This window comes from Malaclemys terrapin, chromosome 1 (genome assembly GCF_027887155.1).
Source record: "Malaclemys terrapin pileata isolate rMalTer1 chromosome 1, rMalTer1.hap1, whole genome shotgun sequence".
NCBI lineage: Eukaryota > Metazoa > Chordata > Testudines > Emydidae > Malaclemys > Malaclemys terrapin.
This window is the reverse complement of record NC_071505.1, coordinates 67,156,217-67,177,202: the sequence shown is the minus strand read 5'-3', so window position 1 is coordinate 67,177,202 and position 20,986 is coordinate 67,156,217. Positions and strand designations below refer to the sequence as shown.

Genomic DNA, 20,986 nt, shown 5'->3' with positions numbered 1-20,986 from the left:
TGAATACAAGTAATTTTACCGGGTGTCCCATATTCAGCATAGGGAAAGATGGTCACCCTATCAAAATGCCAAGCCAAAATAGTTAAACTAAACTGCAACAGAGCACATGCAGCACCCGGAGCTCTCTAAAGCCCCAAAGCACTAACTCTTAATAGAGATTTTGGGGTTATTCTGAAGTGCTGATGTGTCCCGACATAGGCAGTGAAGTGCGAAGACTCTGTAGACGCACAAGGGCCATTCTGAGCATACAGAGCTGTGCTGAGCTCCACTTCATTGTGGTGAAAGGCTGAGGCTATTATGGAAGAAGAACTTAATGTACTGAGGGCCAGGGCATCAACAGTGGTGCTAGGATCCCAATGCAATGTGAGACTGAGTTACTGCCACATCAAGGCCCTTCTAAGGCCTTTTTTGACTATGCACAGAGGCCTCGTGTGCTGATGGTCTGAGGCATTAATTTGTCAAGATTCTAAGACTTCAGAATAATGATGACTCACCTAGGGCCTCTCAAAAGGTACTGAGGAATGGACACCACCAGAGTTATCAAGGGCCTGACTATCACAAAAGCTCTGATGGCTCAAGTCACCAAAGTATCAAAAGCCTACTGAGACCTTGTCTGATGAGTCAAGGGCTGCTCCATTTCAATGATGCATTGAGACACTGACAAACTGTTTCATGAGGGTTCTGAAGGTTGATCAGAGATCCTAATACATCGAGGGCCATGCCAAGATCCTTATTGAAGGTCTGTGGGCTGCACCAAAGACCCAAGGCCTGTGATGAGCAGAAGCCCATAGTGATATTGTTGTGCCAAGGGATCACTGATGTCAGGAAGCAGCACAAGTCTAGCCCTATCCCCAACATACCAGTCTAGCCCTGCCAGCCAGTGCAGAAACTTGACCCCTTTCTAGCCCTCTCCACCCGCACTGGAGAAGCTAATACTGTTGTCTATACTACCAGAGAATATAAGGACTAGCCCTGCACATGGACTAGCCACCCATATGGCAACAGGTCTGATGAGAGGCTGTTTGCACTCTTTACATCCTTGCACACCCACAAAAGGGTAGACATAATCTAGCTCTGTCCAATTTGCTACATTAGCAAGAGGAGGCAGAAGGTTCCCCTCCTCCCCACCCCGCTTTTGGCTTATATATTTCTCTGTGGGGGAAATTTTTTTTTCCTATCTGTGATGTTACAGAGAGTTGCCTTTAAAAAAAAAAAAAAAACAGTACCCAGCCTTCAGAATCATGTACCGATGTTTGGAATTGTCATAACAGTCTCGTAGATTTCCAAGCAAGTCTGGTCCTTTATAGATAAGTCTAAACAATATAACTCTTTTCTTAACTACCAGACTCAATTCTTTTGTTTTGTGCTATTTGAAAAATAATTAAGTGGCTTTAATTTATTCATACACATTGAGAGGAAAAGATTTCAGTAATACAGTTTTCACTGTGAATGATTTTTGTAGGAGCAAATTGGCCAGCAGAGGAAATCCATATAGTTCTATGAAGGTAGTAGAAATACTGTATTATAAAACCAGGAAAGAAAATGTTTTAAAATGCAGATAGTGATGATAAAAATCAAGCAAAGTGAATTCCCTAATTTGCATCCTGCTCTACAGTGTGAGTGTGAAGCCTGATCCAAAGCCCATTAAAATCGATGGGAATCATTTCATCAGGTTGATCGTATTCAAATGCAACATGCAGCCTTAGGCACCTGCAACAAACCACAATATGTTTCCATACATCAAGGAAGAGAGAGCAGGGCACTGCAATTACTGTACTGCAAAAGGGTGAATATTAAGGGTGAAATCCTCTCCCCATTGGAGTCAATATGAGCTTTGTCATTGACTTTAATGGAGCCAGAATTTCATCCTCAGTTTCTGAGAGTATCTGCTGTATGCAAAATTCTATGAAAATCAGACAAAGTTAACAAGGTATTTACCATTTTTTGCTATTCATTTTTCTGAAATTTTATTATTTTAGAGCAAAGAGATCTGCACAAAAAGAATAAAGTCCCTTTTTATAATTAGCTTCTTATCAGTGTTTCAAATGCTAGTACTGTACCTGGATAATTTATATAGTTCTAATGCTTGGAGCCATCAAGGCAATAAGGATTTCCCATTAAATTCAGAACCAAAAGTAATAATTTTAATTTCACTAGAATTACTAGAGTGACTCTTAGGACACCAGGAATGGGCAGTTTATCATAAGAATTCCTGTTATTATTAGGGTTGCCAGCTTTGTAATATTTAAAAACCGGACACTCGAGCAGGAGTGCCAAAACCTCCTCTTTCCTCTGAGGACCCACCCCTGCCCTGCCTCTTCCCACCCAGGTCTCACCCGCTGTCCCCGCCCCTTTCCCTGAGGCCCCGTTCCTGCCCTACCCCCTGAGGACCCACCCCCCATTCGCTCCTCTTTCCCCCCTTCCTCCATTACTCCCTGCTTTTCCCCTCTCCCCTCCTCCCTGCATGGGTCGGGAAGGACTAGTCTGTGGAGCTGGGGCTGGGAGCTGCAGTTGCCTGATGCAGGTAGGGGGCTGCCCCGTCTGAGACAGGGCTGGCACGAGAGATGACCTGGCACCTGCCGCCTCCCATGCTGGCAGTAACCGGACTTCGGGTGTCCGGTCAGTTGATCTGACTGGCAGGGCCGGCTTTAGGCCAATTCCACCAATTCCCCCGAATCGGGCCCCCGCGCCTAAGAGGGCCCCGCACCCAGTGGCAGGGCTGCCGGGGTGGGGGAAAGTTGCCGAGAATCCCTTACCTGGCTAGAGGCTCCTTTTTTAATTTTTACTCAGCCGGCGGCACTCCAAATCTTCGGCGGCACTTCAGCGACGGATCCTTCACTCGCTCCGGATCTTCGGAAGCACTTCGGCAGCAGGTCCTTCAGTGCCGTCGAAGACCCGGAGCGAGTGAAGGACCCACCGCCGAAGACTAGGAGCGCTGCCCGGTGAGTACAAGCCCCACGTGGGTTTTTTGTATGTTTTTTTTTAGTCATCCCTGCCGGGGCCCCGTCGAAACTGTTCGAATCGGGCCCCGCACTTCCTAAAGCCGGCCCTGCTGACTGGACACCATTAGGTCCCCTTTTCGACCGGACTTTCCATCTAGCCACCCTAGTTATTACACATTATGACCTAATTCTGAAGACTTGCTGCACAGTTCAGAGCCTGTATCAAACTAAGCATGGATACCATTAATATAGTAGCCAAAGGGACAGCTCATGTGAGCAAAGTTACACACATGCTTAAAGCGTTTGCTGGTTCAGGGTCTTTGCACTTACTGAGATAACACTCATAAATCCCCTTGAATTGGATAAGAATATACTCCGATTGTTTTTATTTCATAAATATCATCACTCCTCTGCTGAATGTTAGCAGATTTTGGGGCTTGGCAGGATGTCTTCCCATTGGAAAGATCAGTGTAGCTGACTCTTGTATTTTCTTAGAGCAGTTTGTTTATTTATGCTATGGGTTCGTCTACACTAGCCTGCAGTTCAGACTATTGGGGGGGGACTCCCCTCGTGTGCATGCTGAAGCTGCAAACTAAAAGTTTCCTAGTTCTCATTAACATAGTCTTCTTCACACAGGATTACATTAATGCAGAGTAGGAACCTTTTAGTTCACACCCACAGTAGGTATATGGGAGAGTTACAGCACAGCACTTTGGTGCACACTGCTGTTCATGACCCCCATAGTCTGAACAGTGCAGCAGTGTATACATGCCCTATATACACACACACACACACACACAGAGGTGGTCAACCAGCATGCAATCAATCCCTCTTTTCAGGAATCTCAACCAAAACACCAATGCTTAATTTCTTTGCAGCAGCTCTGCCTCAAGAACTGACTCTCATTAGAGAGATTAGGTAGAGAGCAAATTCCTTCAACGCTTGCCACAGCTTCCCTCAAAAAGATACCATATTACAAAACTAGCAATCCAGCATTTCTTCAAATGCTGTACAAAGCTCCCGTAGAAAGAGAACCGTAAGAAAAAAAGCACCGTAAGAAAGAGAACTTCTAGCATGATGTGTAAGAGTGCTAATTGGTGATTCCCACCATGATAGTACATTAAATTATTTTTTAGATATAGCTTTTAACTATAAAATAAAAAAATGCAGCTAGGTTATTGGATTTATATCTTAAGATGTTTTCCCAGGGCTTCAGTGGATCTGCTCTTGTGAACAAAGTTATGCATGGGCTTAAGTGTTTGCAGGATTAGGGCCGCAGATATTAACTCATTTGTGTAAGCTTTGGCTTTGGTTGCCATATATTATACAAAAATAAAATACACCAAAATGGTACATACGGACTAAAGAAAGGCTATCGTTTCATGCTAGATATCTGGTAACTGATAAACTGCTCAAACATGGCCCTTATGGTTTATGAAGACAGAAGTGTCCCTTGATGGAATTACTATTCTATTATTTACTTGCATAGACCAGGAAACATTCAATACCAAAAATCTAGAGGAGCTAGTTGTAATTTTTTTAAGGATATTAAGAGTTTTCAGTTAAAAATCAACCCCCCATATATTTCATCCAAAACCCAAACATTTCAATATGAAAATGCTGGTGTGGTGCCTCATCAGAGTCATAGTTTGAGAGCTTCACACTCCAGTTCTCTTCTATGGCCGAGGTACTCTGATCAGATTACATCTCCCATATTGCTCCACAGTCCCCTCTCTTGGTGAGGGGAGGCAGTGCATCATGGAATACCATGCCTGAGGTGTGTGAGAAATGAAATCAGGCTGGGGAGTCCAGCCCATAGAGTAGAACGGGGACATGAGATACCCAAACTACAAATCCCGTGAGGCACCATGGTGGTATATCTACATTAAAAGATTTCAGGTTTTGGCCAAACATTGGGGAGGGGAAGAAATTGGTTTTCATGCATTTGGTTTGTAGACCAAAAAAACCTGGATTGTTGAAAGGGCTGAATCAACATAAAAATTTAGAAAATTAAGTTTTAGTTATAGTTGATTTTAACAACAAATGAACAGGATAAGGTATACTTACGGTTCTGGTGTGTAGAGAGGATCAGAGCCATGCCGTACATATTGAGTGCAGTGAAAAACTCTATAGGCTAATCCTGCTAAAAAATCTCGAGGAGACAGATATCCAGCAACTGGTCTTACTGTGAAGCCAGACCTTTCTAAAGTGGAGGAGAGAGTGAAAAGACCAAATTGGATATATCAACACCTGAGAGCAAGCAAGGATTTGTAGTTATTTATTTTGTCCGAAACACGGCACTGAAAACCTTGGCCAGAACTGCTATACTATTTACATCCACCTTGCACTGCTAAAATACTCTTAATTAAAACAGCTTGAAGTAATTCATGGCTTGTTTAAGAACTTTTACTAGAAAAGAAGTCAAGTCTATAGTGAGTAATAACGTCATGAAGTATCTGTGTTTATGTATGGCACCAAACCAGAACAATATAGAAGTTTCCAACACAGAAGCTGAATTCTGTGAAATACGATGTAAATCACCTTTACTGAAATTAAACTATATAAAAAAATCATACATTTAAAGTACTATCTTATAAATTATTTAAACAAACATATGGTGACATGAATATATCAGATGCTCATTTTTACATTTAATAATGCATTCTTTCGTCAGATTAGTCCTACAGGGAAGTTATTTCAAGCTCACAGTGACTTTGAACAGGCCAGTTCTTTCCCAAGTTCTCGCTCTACTCATTAGCGGCTGTTTTCAAGGTGTTTACAAGAAAATAGTCCAAGTTCAGTTTCCACAAAAATTGTGACTGGTCTGAAAGTGTATTTCTGTAGCTCTGTTGCTGTTTTTAGCTTCTCATTAGGAAAAAAAACAATCATGATGCTTCAGTACCATTCCCTCAGATCAAGAGAACAATATAGGAGTGACTTAGGAATATATGACCAAACTCAAAACGCGATGAGCCAATTGTTGCTGAATACTGGTGACCAAACAAGAGGTAAGCATGTAGCAGGGAAGAAGGGAATGGGTAAGGTTATTCTTTCATACCAAACAGTGTATTTATTTTAAGTTAGATTTTCTCTTTCACCTGCACATCTACCAATGTGATATATGCCATCATGTGCCAGTAATGCCCCTCTGCCATGTACATTGGCCAAACCGGACAGTCTCTACGCAAAAGAATAAATGGACACAAATCTGACATCAGGAATCATAACATTCAAAAACCAGTAGGAGAACACTTCATCCTCTCTGACCACTCCGTAACAGATTTAAAGGTGGAAATTTTGCAACAGAAAAGCTTCAAAAACAGACTCCAACCAGAAACTGCAGAACTTGAATTAATATGCAATCTAGATACTATCAACTTAGGCTTAAATAAAGACTGGGAATGGCTGAGCCATTACACACATTGAATCTATTTCCCCATGTTACGTATCCTCACACCTTCTTGTCAAACTGTCTTAAATGGGCTATCTTGATTATCACCACACAAAAAAAATTTCTCCTGCTGACAATAGCTCAGGAACTCCCACCTTTTCATGTTCTCTGTATGTGTATATATATCTCCTCACTATACGTTCCATTCTATGCATCCGATGAAGTGGGCTGTAGCCCATGAAAGCTTATGCTCAAATAAATTTGTTAGTCTCTAAGGTGCCACAAATACTCCTGTTCTTTTTGCGGATACAGACTAACATGGTTGCTACTCTGAAACCTGTTAAAATGGGTCTGTCACTCCAAATCCAGAACTTCAAAATTGTACTAGAATCCTGCAAAGTTCATTTGGGAATATTCAAACACATCTGGACAAGTGCATTCCCACCATCTGCAACCCTGGGCACAGATACCATCTTTAAATTCTACTATCTCAACATTTCATTCTTCCTGCACACTAGGAGGAGCTACAGGAGAAGCAGTGTTCCTTCAGAGTGTTCATTACTACAGCAGTTATCTATGCTCGCCACCCATGTCACACCACAAGACCTTCCTCTACCTCCAATATAATGTTATGTGATGTGTAGCATGCAAACTCATTTAGGTGTGCTGCCCAGCCACCTCTCTGAACTTCCTACATTCTATTAAAACAACTATCACTGACTCCAACTATTTCTCTCCTGTGGAAAACATTGCAACAAGAGAGTGTGTGTTGACTAATGGCCTGATCTAAAATCCACAGATGTCAATGGAGGTTCTTCCATTCAGCGAACTTTGGATCAGGTCCTAAGAGAAGACAACATTTTTCCATGACATCATGGCTATTCAAAAATCAAACATGAACCTTACCTTTAAGAAAAATAGAAACATCTTCCAGTTGGGGTACATTATCCTCTCTATATCCACAGTACTTGGTCAGCAAAGGGAAGTTTTTTAAATATTCACGACAAGCATGAGTGGGATAGAGTTTAGTGAGTTCCCTGAATACTGTCCCCCAAGTTTTAATTTCTTCGGCTGTGTACTCCACCCTGGGAATGGGTTGACCACTAAAAAGAAGGAGAAATATTCTTAAACACATCACAGTTGCTAGACTGATTTTAGACAGTAAATTCTTCAGAGCAGGAATGTCACTTCCATGAATCTTTTATTTCTACATCAGTAAATAACTGTGTGCCTTAATGGTCCTATCTAAATAATAAAAACCTGAAATCAAGCCTTCTGTAAAAACAAACACAATATTATTGGGCTGTTTCCTGGAGTTGCTTTTGTTCTATATTAATAATAAATATATTGTGGTATCAGGAAGGACTCCTTGCATGTGTATTTCTGAACGTGAGGCGACTTATCCTTTCATACCTGGCTGCATGAATATCATGATTCAGTCCCTTTGCTTTCTCTTTCTCATCCATGACAGAATTGTATCTGTCACCCTAGACTACTTTCCTCAGTGTGAGGAATTTGCCAAGCGGTCACTTAAAGTCCAAACAATTAAATCTACCAATTCTCCTTTATCCATACTTTTGTTGAGGTGCCCAAAGAACTTCAATAGATTGGAGAGGGACACATCTCCTTAAAGAAGCTGTGTCAATTTGTCCATATCATATTGGAGCACACCTTCAGAATTAGCCATCTGGCACCCAGCTCAATTTAGGTTGGAGGGCATCACTAAAACGCCTGTAAGCCACCTTAATGCCCCACCCATCCTCAGGCTGCCAGTCTGATCCTGAAGAGCATAACAGCTGCTCCAAGTTGGGTTAGCTGCAATGGACCTGTGGGGCCATTCTATCAGCCAAGGATCACCAAAGCACAATGCTCTGGCCATAACCTCAGCCACACTGTGCTGGAGAACCATGAGGTAGAGGTTGGCACAGATCCAGCAACATCACTAGAAAATTCTCAGCAAAAAGGGAAGCCTCATCTGGTCATGTAAGCTGGCTTCATATCCGCTTTGTGTCACTGGAGAGGTGCAACAAAGCCAAGAATTTGGGACGTTTTAAACTTGGGTGTTTTGTACTTGTTGTCCCAACTAATTCATTAGGCCCTGAATTAAGGTTCATTTACCTTTAAATTCCCTATCAGAAGGTGCATCCTGTCTATGTGAATTTGTTCTACCTGTTCCTCCCTCTTTCCATCTCATCATGACACCAATTTCCTCAGCTGAAGGATGAGTGAAGCCAGTTCTGAGTCGAGCCTGCTCTACCAGGTCTACACATGCCACATCTACAAATAATTCCATCTCACTGCAATCTTCCACCTCAGCATCTCTGTTCACAGGCTCTGAGGCCCACAAGCTGCTTGCACCACAAGGAAAGTGGTGGTACATTATGAATCTGCAGTCTGTGTAATGAACAGCGTAGCCCCAAACCTGAATAATGTGTTGCTGAACTTTTACTACCCTTAGTTATAGTGGAGGCTTTACTCCAACTGATGACTAAGGATGACCAAGATTTTATCCATCTCTAAGTTCAAAGCTAAGGGTTTTTTTCCTGGCTAGCCACCCAAATATATACCTTGGATCTCATATGGGGTTGTACTTTGGTGGGGCTAGCCTATGCCACTGCCACCACAGTCAGTCACACTGCTATTTGTAAACAGACTAACTTGGGCAGAGATAGCATGTGTATGTCTATCGAAGCTGGGAATTACATCTCCCAGCTGCAGTGCCCATATATACCCCACCCAGATGGCTAGGTCAGACCAACCTAGAGCATTTGGTAGGTTTGTATCTATGTAAAAAATGTGAATAGGCAACAGTGAATGAGAGTGTAAGCAGGAGAGAGAAAATGTATTCTGTAACTAATCACAAGATACAAATGCCCTCCCCTCCTCCCTCACTGTATAGTTATTAGCTTTATAGAAAAACACCATAACTTTTACAGGCTGTTTTCAAGGGTTTTTTTTTCCCTGCCAAGTTGTTTTTTTTCTACTGATTTTTTTTTTTTTTTTGCTTAAATAATCAAAGTAGATACAAACAAGAAAAATGAAAAATCTAAAAAGGGATGCATAAAGTTGAAAAGAACATGAAATTAATATGTGCCTTGCCCTACGTGCTAGGACTTAGGCCTATTACAAATAAAATTAGAATGTGATTGAAATTAGTTTGACTTGGAAGCTTGTGTGACAAGAAAATTACAACACAGCAGGTATTTGTAGGTAGCGCAGAAAAATTACTAACTCCTGGGGATGGTAATGAATTCAAAATATAGGCTTGATTTGGCAAGACAAAATTAAAAGTATGTAAGTGTTGTATTTGTATGTGAAGGAACAGATACCATTAACTCCAGAGAAATTCACTAAATCAATCAGAGTAGTGTTAGCAAGACTAATAAGGGTACTCTGCAATCTCCAGAATAAGAAAAGCAGAGAACAAAACAGCATATGACAAGAAAGGAAAACTTTGATAACAACAGGGAGAGTTTGGCTAACTTTAGTTTTCCTATTACCAGGCCAAATCCTGAAGTGCTAATTCACTCTTGACTTATTTGAAATCAATGAGACTAAAGAATGAGCAAAAACAGAGTTAGCACTTCAGCCTTTGGTTAACTAAGAGGTACATCTGAAAGACTATTGGCACTGTGGAGACTAATGAGGGGTAGAAAGTCAAAAGGGGGCTAGGCACCTGACTACACTAGGGCCCTTTTGAAAGAACCCATCCTTAATTTACTATTGAGCCTGGACACGAAGTCAAGGACCATTCTAAAAACAGCTGATGTACACAAGAGATCAGACTGTCCCATAATCATAGAATCATAGAATATCAGGGTTGGAAGGGACCTCAGGAGGTCATCTAGTCCAACCCCCTACTAAAAGCAGGACCAATTCCCAACTAAATCATCCCAGCCAGGGCTTTGTCAAGCCTGATCTTAAAAACCTCTAAGGAAGGAGATTCCACCACCTCCCTAGGTAACTCATTCCAGTACTTCACCATCCTCCTAGTCAAAAAGTTTTTCCTAATATCCAACCTAAACCTCTCCCACTGTAACTTGAGACCATTACTCCTTGTTCTGTCATCTGCTACCACTGAGAACAGTCTAGATCCATCCTCTTTGGAACCCCCTTTTAGGTAGTTGAAAGCAGCTATCAAATCCCCCTTCATTCTTCTCTTCTGCAGACTAAATAATCCCAGTTCCCTCAGCATCTCCTCATAAATCATGTGCTCCAGCCCCCTAATCATTTTTGTTGCCCTCCGCTGGACTCTTTCCAATTTTTCCACATCTTTCTTGTAGTGTGGGGCCCAAAACTGGACACAGTACTCCAGATGAGGCCTCACCAATGTCGAATAGAGGGGAATGATCATGTCCCTTGATCTGTTGGCAATGCTCCTACTTATACAGCCCAAAATGCTGTTAGCCTTCTTGGCAACAAGGGCACACTGTTGACTCATATTCAGCTTCTCGTCCATTGTAACCCTTAGGTCCTTTTCTGCAGAACTGCTGCCTAGCCACTCAGTTCCTAGTCTGTAGCAGTGCATAGGATTCTTCCATCCTAAGTGTAGGACTCTGCACTTCTCCTTGTTGAACCTCATCAGATTTCTTTTGGCCCAATCCTCTAACACTGCTCTACAGCCAAAATGCTTCTGAAATAAATGTAGTCAAACTTTACTAATTCTGGGTCACTGAGAACGAAAATGATGCTTAAAACTGTTGATTGGCTCTAGTTTTCAAGATATGCTATTGGGTCATGTAGGGAGCCAGGGTGGCTTCCCTCCGAACCTGAGGGTAAAGTGCCTGTCCCTCAGCCTGAGTGGGCGGGGCCAGCCCAAGCTCGCTCCACCCCCCGGAAGGGGAGGGGTGGAACAGGAAGTATAAAGGGCGGGGCCCTTAGCTCAGTTAGGGCAGCACCAGGGAGGGAGGCAGACACAGACCGTGGGCTGCTCCCGTCAGAGCCTGCTGCCACACCAGGGGAGGCCCTGGGCCAGTGGAGACCTCACCTGGAGGACGGACTGGGGCTGCCAGGACTGCCCGCTGCCGAGTACCCAGAGGAACTGGAGGAGTCTGAGGGGGAGCGGGAGTTGCCAGCAGCCGAGTACCCAGAGGAGCTGGAGGAGCCTGAGCCTGAGGGGGAGCCGGAGCTGCCAGCAGCGGACTACCCCGACGCACTCACGGGACCAGAGGGATTCGGGGAAAACTGTCGGGTAGGAAGTAGCCCAGGGACAGAGCTGCACAGTGGTGAGTCTATGTAGCGGGACGACCCCGCTGACCCAGTGGTGGGACCCTCGTTCTGCCACTGTCAGGGCCCTGGGCTGGAGCGCAGTGGTGTAGGGTGGGCCTGCGCTCCCCTACCCGGCAGAGCCACGCCGGGACCTTAGCCGGCGCTCCCCTGCCTGAGGGGCGCGCCACTGACCTTAGCCGGCGCTCCCCTGCCTGAGGGGCGCGCCACTGACTTTTGCCGGCGCTCCCCTGCCTGAGGGGCGCGCCACTGACTTTTGCCGGCGCTCCCCTGCCTGAGGGGCGCGCCACTGACTTTTGCCGGCGCTCCCCTGCCTGAGGGGCGCGCCACTGACTTTTGCCGGCGCTCCCCTGCCTGAGGGGCGCGCTACAGACTTTTGCCGGCGCTCCCCTGCCTGAGGGGCGCGCTACTGACCTTTGCCGGCGCTCCCCTGCCTGAGGGGCGCGCTACTGACCTTTGCCGGCGCTCCCCTGCCTGAGGGGCGCGCTACTGACCTTTGCCGGCGCTCCCCTGCCTGAGGGGCGCGCTACAGACTCTGGCTGGCGGCCGCCCCGCCGCTAATTCCCCGCTGACGGAGGCGTGACCCAGGCCGGCCAGTGACCTCATAGCTCCCCACCGCCCCCTAGCGGGTAGGTGGGCCAACGCCGATCACAGGTCAGTATATACGACCCTTAACTTGGGAATGGCGGAGGATAAGTGAGTTATAAAGGGAAGGGATCTCAATTTAAACCAGAAATGACTAAAATACATCTTTGACTGGATCTATGAATAAATCTATGACTGGGTTTGGACAGTACTTGCTTTTTAGGCAAAACAATGAATGATGCAATCTGAAGCTGGTATTGCATCATACATGATATGAATTGCATCATGTTATTCTTAGAAGTCATAGATGATGCAATCATAACGAAGCTTACATCACTCTGCTGAACAAATTGCCCTATATCAGCTCTAGAAATCATACAGTGTCGTGCTCTCTTATTTGTCAGTGTTTGATTTTGCAAAGGGACACATTTCTGTTTAGCCAAAGTGAGCAGAGATGCCTCGTACTTGTGTGAACAGTGCAGATAACTTCTGCTATGTTTGTGGTGAAGTGACTTTTGCATCACAAAAGCGCAGTATAACCACTATGGTTAAGAAAGCCTATCACCTTTATTTTGGCTGCAAAATTGGAGATCAGTACAAGAGGTGGGCCCCACATATATTGCAACACTTGTGCAACAAATCTTCGCCAGTGGTTGAACAGGAAAAGGAAATCTATGCCTTTTGCAGTGCCAATGATTTGGAGAGAGCCAACAGATCATACCAGCAATTGTTACTTCTGCCTGGGTGCCTCCAGTTGGGAAAGGTGTGTCAAAGAATTAAAAATGGACTGTGCATTATCCAAACATTCCATCAGCTATACGCCCAGTACCCCACGGAGAAGGACTGCCGGTTCCTGATGCACCAGAATCATTCTCACTTGAGTCAGACGAGGAAGAGGATGAAACTTCTGGTCCTGAACCATCAATGTCACAGGACCCACATTTTCTCCCATCCTCCTCCTCTGAACCACACCTCATAAGACAAGGTGAACTGAATGACCTTGTCAGGGATTTGGAACTACCCAAGAGTAAGGCAGAGTTGTTGGGTTCCAGACTACAGCAGTGGAATCTCCTGGCAGGTGATGTTAGGGTTTCCATGTTCTATGACCGTCAAAAGGATCTTGTCCCATTCTTCTTCATGGAAGGTGATCTTGTAGCCTGCAACAACATCGATGGTGTGATGGCAGCACTCAACATCATTCATGATCCAGATGAGTGGAGACTGTTCATTGATTCATCTAAGACGAATCTTAAAGCTGTTTTACTGCATAATGGCAATGTTTTGCCATCAATTCCAGTTGGTCATGCAGTCCATATGAAGGAAACCTATGCCAACATGAAACATCTTTTGACGTACATAAACTATGACCAAAATCAGTGGCAGCTTTGTGGCGATTTGAAGGTTGTTGCTCTCTTGCTTGGTCTACAGACTGGATACACAAAGTACTGCTGTTTTCTCTGCAAATGGGATAGTCGTGCAAGAGATTCCCACTACATCAAGAAAGATTGGCTACTCCGACAGTCTTGGAGCCTGGGAGGAAAAGTGTTCAGCATCCACCACTTGTTGGATCAAGGAAGATTTTGTTAGCACCCTTACACATCAAGCTGGGTCTGATGAAGAACTTTGTCAAGGTCATTGACAAAACACAAACAGCTTTCAAGTACCTCCATGGAAAATTTCCAAGGTTAAGTGAAGCTAAGATAAAGGAAGGTGTCTTTGTTGGTCCTCAGATTCGTGAACTTCTTCAAGATGATGCATTTGACCATGCACTGCGTGGCAAGGAAAAGACAGCATGGAAAGCCTTCCAGTTAGTGGCAATACATTTTCTCGGAAACAACAAGGCAAACAACTACAGGTTGTTGGTGGAAAACCTCCTCAAGTCATACAAAAGCCTTGGTTGTAACATGTCACTAAAGATACATTTTTTGCACTCTCATCTAGATTTTTTTCCACCGAACTGCGAAGCAGTGAGCGACAAGCACAGCGAGCGATTTCACCAGGACATTGCAATAATGGAGAAACGCTATCAGGGCAAATGGAGCCCATCAATGCTTGCAGACTGTTGCTGGACAGTGACAAGAGATGCTCCATTTAATGAATACAAGAGACAAGCCAAGAAGCGCCGAGTAGACACTGAATAGGACTAAACTATGTACAGAATAGTTTTTTGCCTTTTGTTTCATAATAAATTTTATTTATAGAACCCTTTTGCTGATTTTTAAAGTGTTACATAAACAGGACAGGTGAAATATTATCATGTAAAGCAACCATAAACACATGAAAAGACCTAGGTTTACAATTTATGATTAAAACTCTACTATCTACACAATATACATAGACATAAAATGTAAAAACTTAAATATCTTAGAAACAGTAGCCAATCAGTTGGTTTAATTGTCATATTTGAATTCAGCACATCAAAATACATAATAAATAGCACATTTTATCTCTGAAGCAGACGACTTCTCAAAAATTGTAGACCAGTGTAATTTGTCTAGGTCCTTCTGTATCCTATCCCTATTCTCCAGCATATCTACCACTCCTCCCAGTTTAGTGTCATCTGCAAAATTGCTGAGGGTGCAATCCACGTCATCCTCAAGATCATTAATGAAGATATTGAACAAAACCGGCCCCAGGACCAACCCTTGGGGAACTCCGCTTGATACCGGCTGCCAACTAGATATGGAGCCATTGAGCCCGACGATCTAGCCAGCTTTCTATCCACCTTTTAGTCCATTCATCCAGCCCATACTTCTTTAACTTGCTGGCAAGAATACTGTGGGAGACCATATCAACAGCTTTGCTAAAGTCAAGGAATAATACATCCACTGCTTTCCCCTCATCCACAGGGCCAGTTATCTCCTCACAGAAGGCAATTAAGTTAGTCAGGCATGACTTGCACTTGGTGAATCCATGCTAACTGTTCCTGATCACTTTCCTCTCCTCTAAGTGCTTCAAAATTGATTCCTTGAGGAACTGCTCCATGATTTTTCCAGGAACTGAGGTGAGGCTGACTAGCCTGTAGTTCCCCGGATCCTCCTCCTTCCCTTTTTTAAAGATGGGCACTACATGAGCCTTTTTCCAGTCATCCGGGACCTCCCCCGATCACCATGAGTTTTCAAAGATAATGGCCAATGGCTCTGCAATCTCATCAGCCAACTCCTTTAGCACCTTCGGATACAGTGCATCCAGCCCCGTGGACTTGTGCTCATCCAGCTTTTCTAAATAGTCTCAAATCACTTCTTTCTCCATATAATGTCATCCTAATAATTAAGAGACGGTCTTGTCACCCACCCACACCCCATTCTGGATTTCATGTACCACCTACTCTGTGTTTGGTGAAACACACGCACACACCAAAAAAAAAAAACCCCACCCAAAAAGCCAACAACTTTGTGATGATAACTACATGGAAATGTAACACTAAGAAAATATAGAGGGTCCTGTGGCACCTTTAAGACTAACAGAAGTATTGGAGCATAAGCTTTCATGGGTGAATGCCCACTTCATCAGACGCAAGGCATTCACCCACGAAAGCTTATGCTCCAATACTTCTGTTAGTCTTAAAGGTGCCACAGGACCCTCAGTTGCTTTTTACAGATTCAGACTAACATGGCTACCCCTCTGATACTAAGAAAATAGCTAATGGATTTTTATCTTCTTTTAATATGACTTAGCATCTGGAAACAAGGAAGAGAGCCAGCACAATGCAACTAGCCAGCACCAAGCATACCACGAATTGCAGTTTGTGAATCACTGCTGAAGATATTAACTATTGATTTAAATATTAATCAGACCATGGTCACTTGATCCTAACAGCTCAAAGGCATTTTATTTATTGATGAATTTTTCATGTTGGTGGGGGACAAATTATGAAATATCTCACTTACTCAACTGTCCAGAAAGCAACAAAATATTTGCAGAGTAACATACCTGATACAGAAAAAGCATGAGCCAAATATCTGGAACCCTAGGAAATTTCCCAAAAGGACTGCTTAAGATTAGGCCTAGAATGGTCTCATTAGCTTCCAATACCAGAGAATGGGGAGAGGAAACTCCACCAAAATATGAGGAAGCAAGAGAGAAGTGAAAGGGAATATGCTACATTTTTAATTGATCTGGAACAAAACAGAATGAGGCATATACATAAAACTGTAGGCTAAAACCTGGCTGAGGTTAAAGTAAACTCCCATTGACTTCAACAGAAGCAGGCCTGAACTTTTTCGTATGAGAACCTTTCTTTGTGAGCAGTGGGAGCAGAATCTGGCCCTAGGGAACTTTTGTAAAAAAACCAACCACCAGGATTCTACTGGTTATCATCAACTACAGGAGATTATAAAAGGGCCCAACTCATGTGCACTGGTTATATATTGGTATAATTCCATTGACTTCACTGTAATTTGCACTGAAGTAACTTTGAGCAGGCTCAAGGAATTCTTTGCCCCAACTACTTGACTTTAACCTGTGAAAACTTTGTACTAAACTACTGCAATTGATGTTTGCATGCACCTGCTAAGCCAGATCCACCATTTTCTGCATTTTATAGAGGGGTAAAATAGGTCTTACAAGATTAGCTTTGAATTTGACTGTCTCCCACACTGCAAGCAAACAAATGCATTACCTGTAGAATTGTCACATGGCTAATAGCTGAAGCATCCTGTCTCGGAGGACTAAATAAATCATCTTGCCATTGCAGGATTTAAGATATTTCTAATGCTCCTATTTATGTGCTATCTATGGCTGGAATCAGGCCTTTTTCCTCACAAACATTTTATGATTCTATCTCCTGTACCTCAGGAATGTTCTCTCAGCTGTGTATGTGTGAACAGGGTAACACTTCTAACAGCGTGTTTTAATCTAGGTAGTGACATAGGCACTCCAGTGAGTGTGTATCATGTTCCTCTGCAGACACAGAAATCTATGGGCAATGCTCAGCATGTTTAGGCTTGCTTGTTCCTCTGACACTTACTGTTAATAAGTTTTGAAATGGCTTGTTTTCCTTCTTTGTACCATAGATTTTAATGTTTTTCCTTACTTCTGTGGATTAAATTATTTGCTTTGCCCTTTCACAGTTCTGATAAGAAACTCAGAGATTTAATACTACCCTCCGGTGGGATTCCTGCTGCCTCTTTTATAATTCTCACATACCCTTATTCTTTTCTAGAAGTTCTTTTCCCAATCAGCTGCCTCAAACCTCATCCTGTCTTTTTAAATTAATTTGCAACTGACCATTTCCCCACTTTTGCTCTATGTTCTGGCCTTATAAGTTGGTTCTCTTTTTCTCTCTCTCTCTCTCTCTGTGGGGCTGGCACATAACTATTACTCTACCCCCAATACATACCCCCTCCGTTTTCCTCTACCTGACTTTGAGGCCTCATTCTTCCCCATACATCAGACTGGCTGGCACTCATTAATTGGTTAGAGGTGCAATGTAAGGCTTTTCTTCCTCTTTCCCTTACCCTTTGCCCAAGGATGGCATGTGCCATCTCTGCAGCCCCTCCTGCTACCAGCTACTCCTATTGCCAGCTAACAGAGATCTCCTTTAGCTCAAGTGCTAGGCAGTGTTTTGTGAAATAAGTATCCCTACGTCTAGAATCAGCATTCTACTCCCAGCTCTGCAGACGTGAGCATGATTTACTTTGTAATTGTGACAGTTGTAGGGTTTAAACTCTTGTGAATCCCAGGTAAAAGGAATGACATTTGTCTAATTAAGCAAGTACATAGTGCATACAGCAGGTTGAAACTTGTGATTTCCCTTCCACAGGACATTCCGACATTTCAAAAAAGTTTGCATTCTGAATCAGAATGAAAACTCGAAATTTCAAAGTTCCCGGGGGAGAGGAAATACTAAAAATATTTCATTTCAGAAAAATCAAATCCTTTTCATTTGATTTTTGCTAAACAAAAACAGAGCAGACAGCGGTCCTGACTCAGAGACTCCTTGCATTGCCACCAACTCCTCAGGGAACAGCCCAGGGCATCCCCTAGGTTTACATGAATTCCCCACTGTGGAGCAGAGTCTATAAACCAGGGGTGGGGAACCTTTTTTCTATCAGGGGCCATTGACCTACAGAAAAATATCAGGCAGGGGCCACACACAGTCCTGCAGGGGGAAAGCATGGAGGCTCGGGTTCCCCCCCCCCCCCCACAGCAGGAGCAGGCACTTGCGGCTCCAGCGCCATGGGGGGGGGAGGGGCGCGGAGGCTCAGAGCTTTCGGCCCACAGTGTGGAGACTTGCCACAGGCCAGACGTTCCCCATCCCTGCTATAAACCCTGAGAGCCGCAACTCCAGTTAAGCCTCCACAGCTTCCTGGGTTGCCAAGCTCCTAGCTTCATGGCTGGGAACGTGGAAGCCCGAGATCCCCATCTTAAGCCTGCCTGCCTTGGAGCGCTGAAGGCTTCCAGAGTCGGCAGTCCTGAGGCAGCCCCACCATGCCGACTGCTTCAGAGTCAAGGACAACAGAACTTCCAGGCTCCTAGCAGCTCTGGGAGTCCCAGCTGGAACCTCCTTCTGGGGGCCTCAGGGCTTCCAAACTTCCTGCCATGCAGCCTACGTCTGCCTGTGGCAGAAGTTCATAGAAATCTAAACGTTTCCATGAAACATTTCATTTTGGACAATTTAGCATTTTCTGATGAAAAAAATACTTAGTCAGAAAATTCCCAATCGGCTCTAATAGTGCAAACACTTTGTATGATGCTGCCCTCTAGTGGCTGTTCCAGGGGGAGACAAGGGTTTCCATTTGTAGTGGGGGAATTCTTCTTTGGCTCAAGTGCTAGAGGCCTGTGTTCTGGAGTTAAAAGACCATGGTTCTAGGCCAATTATAGGAGGGGTCTGTGTCCATGGCACATGGATTCATTTCATTAGAGGATATGCAAACATTTGTAAAATAGCTCCTTACATTAATGGTGAAAATGTAGCACTTAGCCTCTAAACGCCTCACTTGCTTATAATTATACTGAAAATTATATGATTTCAAGCTTTTGGTTTGTCATTTGTAACATATACTAAACTGGTCACTTGTCTTTTCCAAAACTTCATGCTAACAGAATTAAGTGGAATGGAATTTTTTCTAACATAGCAGCACAGAAAAGAAATACACCAGTACTTACTATTTATAACTCATGGCAACATCCACAAAATACTTTCTTCTCTGTCGATATACATTGTCCTTAAATCCCTTAAGAAAGGAAGACAAGATTAATTTATAACAAGGACAAAGAAAATCAGCTGTAAGAATTTTAAAATAAATCATTAAAGTGTTTACTTAGTGTTTAATTATATTGCTTTCTGATTAACAGCATCTATTTTAATGTGGAGAAAAATAAACTAGTGTCACACTTCCTCCAAAAGGAACATTTCCAGGAGAGGTGCTGTGCATCACACAGCCCAAAATATTAAGTATGGGAAAACTGGCTATGACTCAACTTTAGTCCACCCAAACACCTCCATGACCTGCCTGGAGTCTCCCAAGCAGGCAAGAATCTGGGTGCTAGGTTCATGTATCACACTTCCTTCATGGCTTGAAAATTGAAGTGTCTCAGAATTCATGAAGAGCTTGTTTTGAAAATACTACTGTGATGGCCACCATCTTGGCTGTCATGCTGGGGACTGAAGAAAAAACCTCCAGAGCTAAAGCATGAGTTGCTACAGCTTGAGCTAAAGTCCTGTAACTGTAGCTGTAATGGACTTATTTTCTTTGAGGATCAGCCACAGAGGGAGGTACGTGTAATGTAAACACCTGTGGGCTATACTACTTTCCGTTACTCTAAACCACATGCAACATCTCTTCTTTATACACAAAACATACCAGCCCAGAAAGTATATTTGCACTTGCCCCACTCAACTGGGCAGTAGTGTAACCAGAAAAAATACCACTCTCCTCCATCACTAGGCATGGACAAAAACACAAAAATGGTAGAAAAATGGCTGTTGGTCTACACAGCTTCAATTCATAGATTTCATAGCCAGAGGGACACTTTGTGATCATGTACGCTGACCTCCTGTATAGCACAGGCTAGAGAACTTCCCTACAACAATTTCTAGAGCGGAGCTTTTAGAAAAACCTCCAATCTTGATTTTAAAATGGTCAGTGATGGAGAATCTCACTTGACTCTTAGTAAATTGTTCCAATGGTTAATTATCTTCACTAAAAAAAAATTACGCCTTATTTCTAGTCTGAATTTGTCTAGCTTCAACTTCCAGTCGTTGGATCATGTTATAACTTTCTCTGCTAGACTGAAGAGCCCATTATTGAACATTTGTTCCCACATAGGTAGTTATTGATTGTACTCAGGTCACCTCTGACCTCCTCTTTGTTAAGCTAAATGGATTGAGCTCTGTGAGTCTATCACTATAAGGCAGGTTTTTTAATCCTTTAGATCAATCTCATGGCTCTTCTCTGAACCCTCTCCAGTTTATCAACGTCCTTCTTGAATTGTGGACACCAAAACTGGACACAGTATTCCAACAGTAGTTGCACCAGTTCCAAATACAGAGTTAAAATAACCTCTCTACTCCTACTCAAGATTCCCCTGTTTATGCTTCCCAGGATCACATTAGCTCTTTTGGCCCCAACATCACACTGGGAGCTCACGTTCAGCTGATTACCTAACGTGATCCCCACACCTTTTTCGGAGTCACTGATTTCCAGGATAGAGATCCCCTTATGCAAGTATGGCCTATATTCTTTGTTCCTAGATGCATATAATTACATATTAAAATGCATATTGTTTGCTTGCCTAAGCGTCCAGAAAATTTTGGATTTGTAACTATCATGGGGCTTTCAACAGCAACTAATGCACTCATAGTGGTAGGAAGCAGCCACTATAAAGTGCATGCATG

General features: G+C 43.4%; 1 protein-coding gene across 1 annotated transcript in view; it reads right to left on the bottom strand.

The window, feature by feature from the left end:
- TPH2 (tryptophan hydroxylase 2) overlaps positions 1-20,986 on the bottom strand; it is a 76,187-nt gene that overhangs the window by 42,652 nt on the left and 12,549 nt on the right. The window contains exons 5-7 of the mRNA XM_054016192.1: positions 19,255-19,322; positions 7,240-7,436; positions 5,010-5,145 (exon numbers count right to left, since the gene is read on the bottom strand). Of these exons, the coding sequence (XP_053872167.1) occupies positions 5,010-5,145; positions 7,240-7,436; positions 19,255-19,322 (401 nt within the window). The remainder of the gene's footprint in view (positions 1-5,009; positions 5,146-7,239; positions 7,437-19,254; positions 19,323-20,986) is intronic.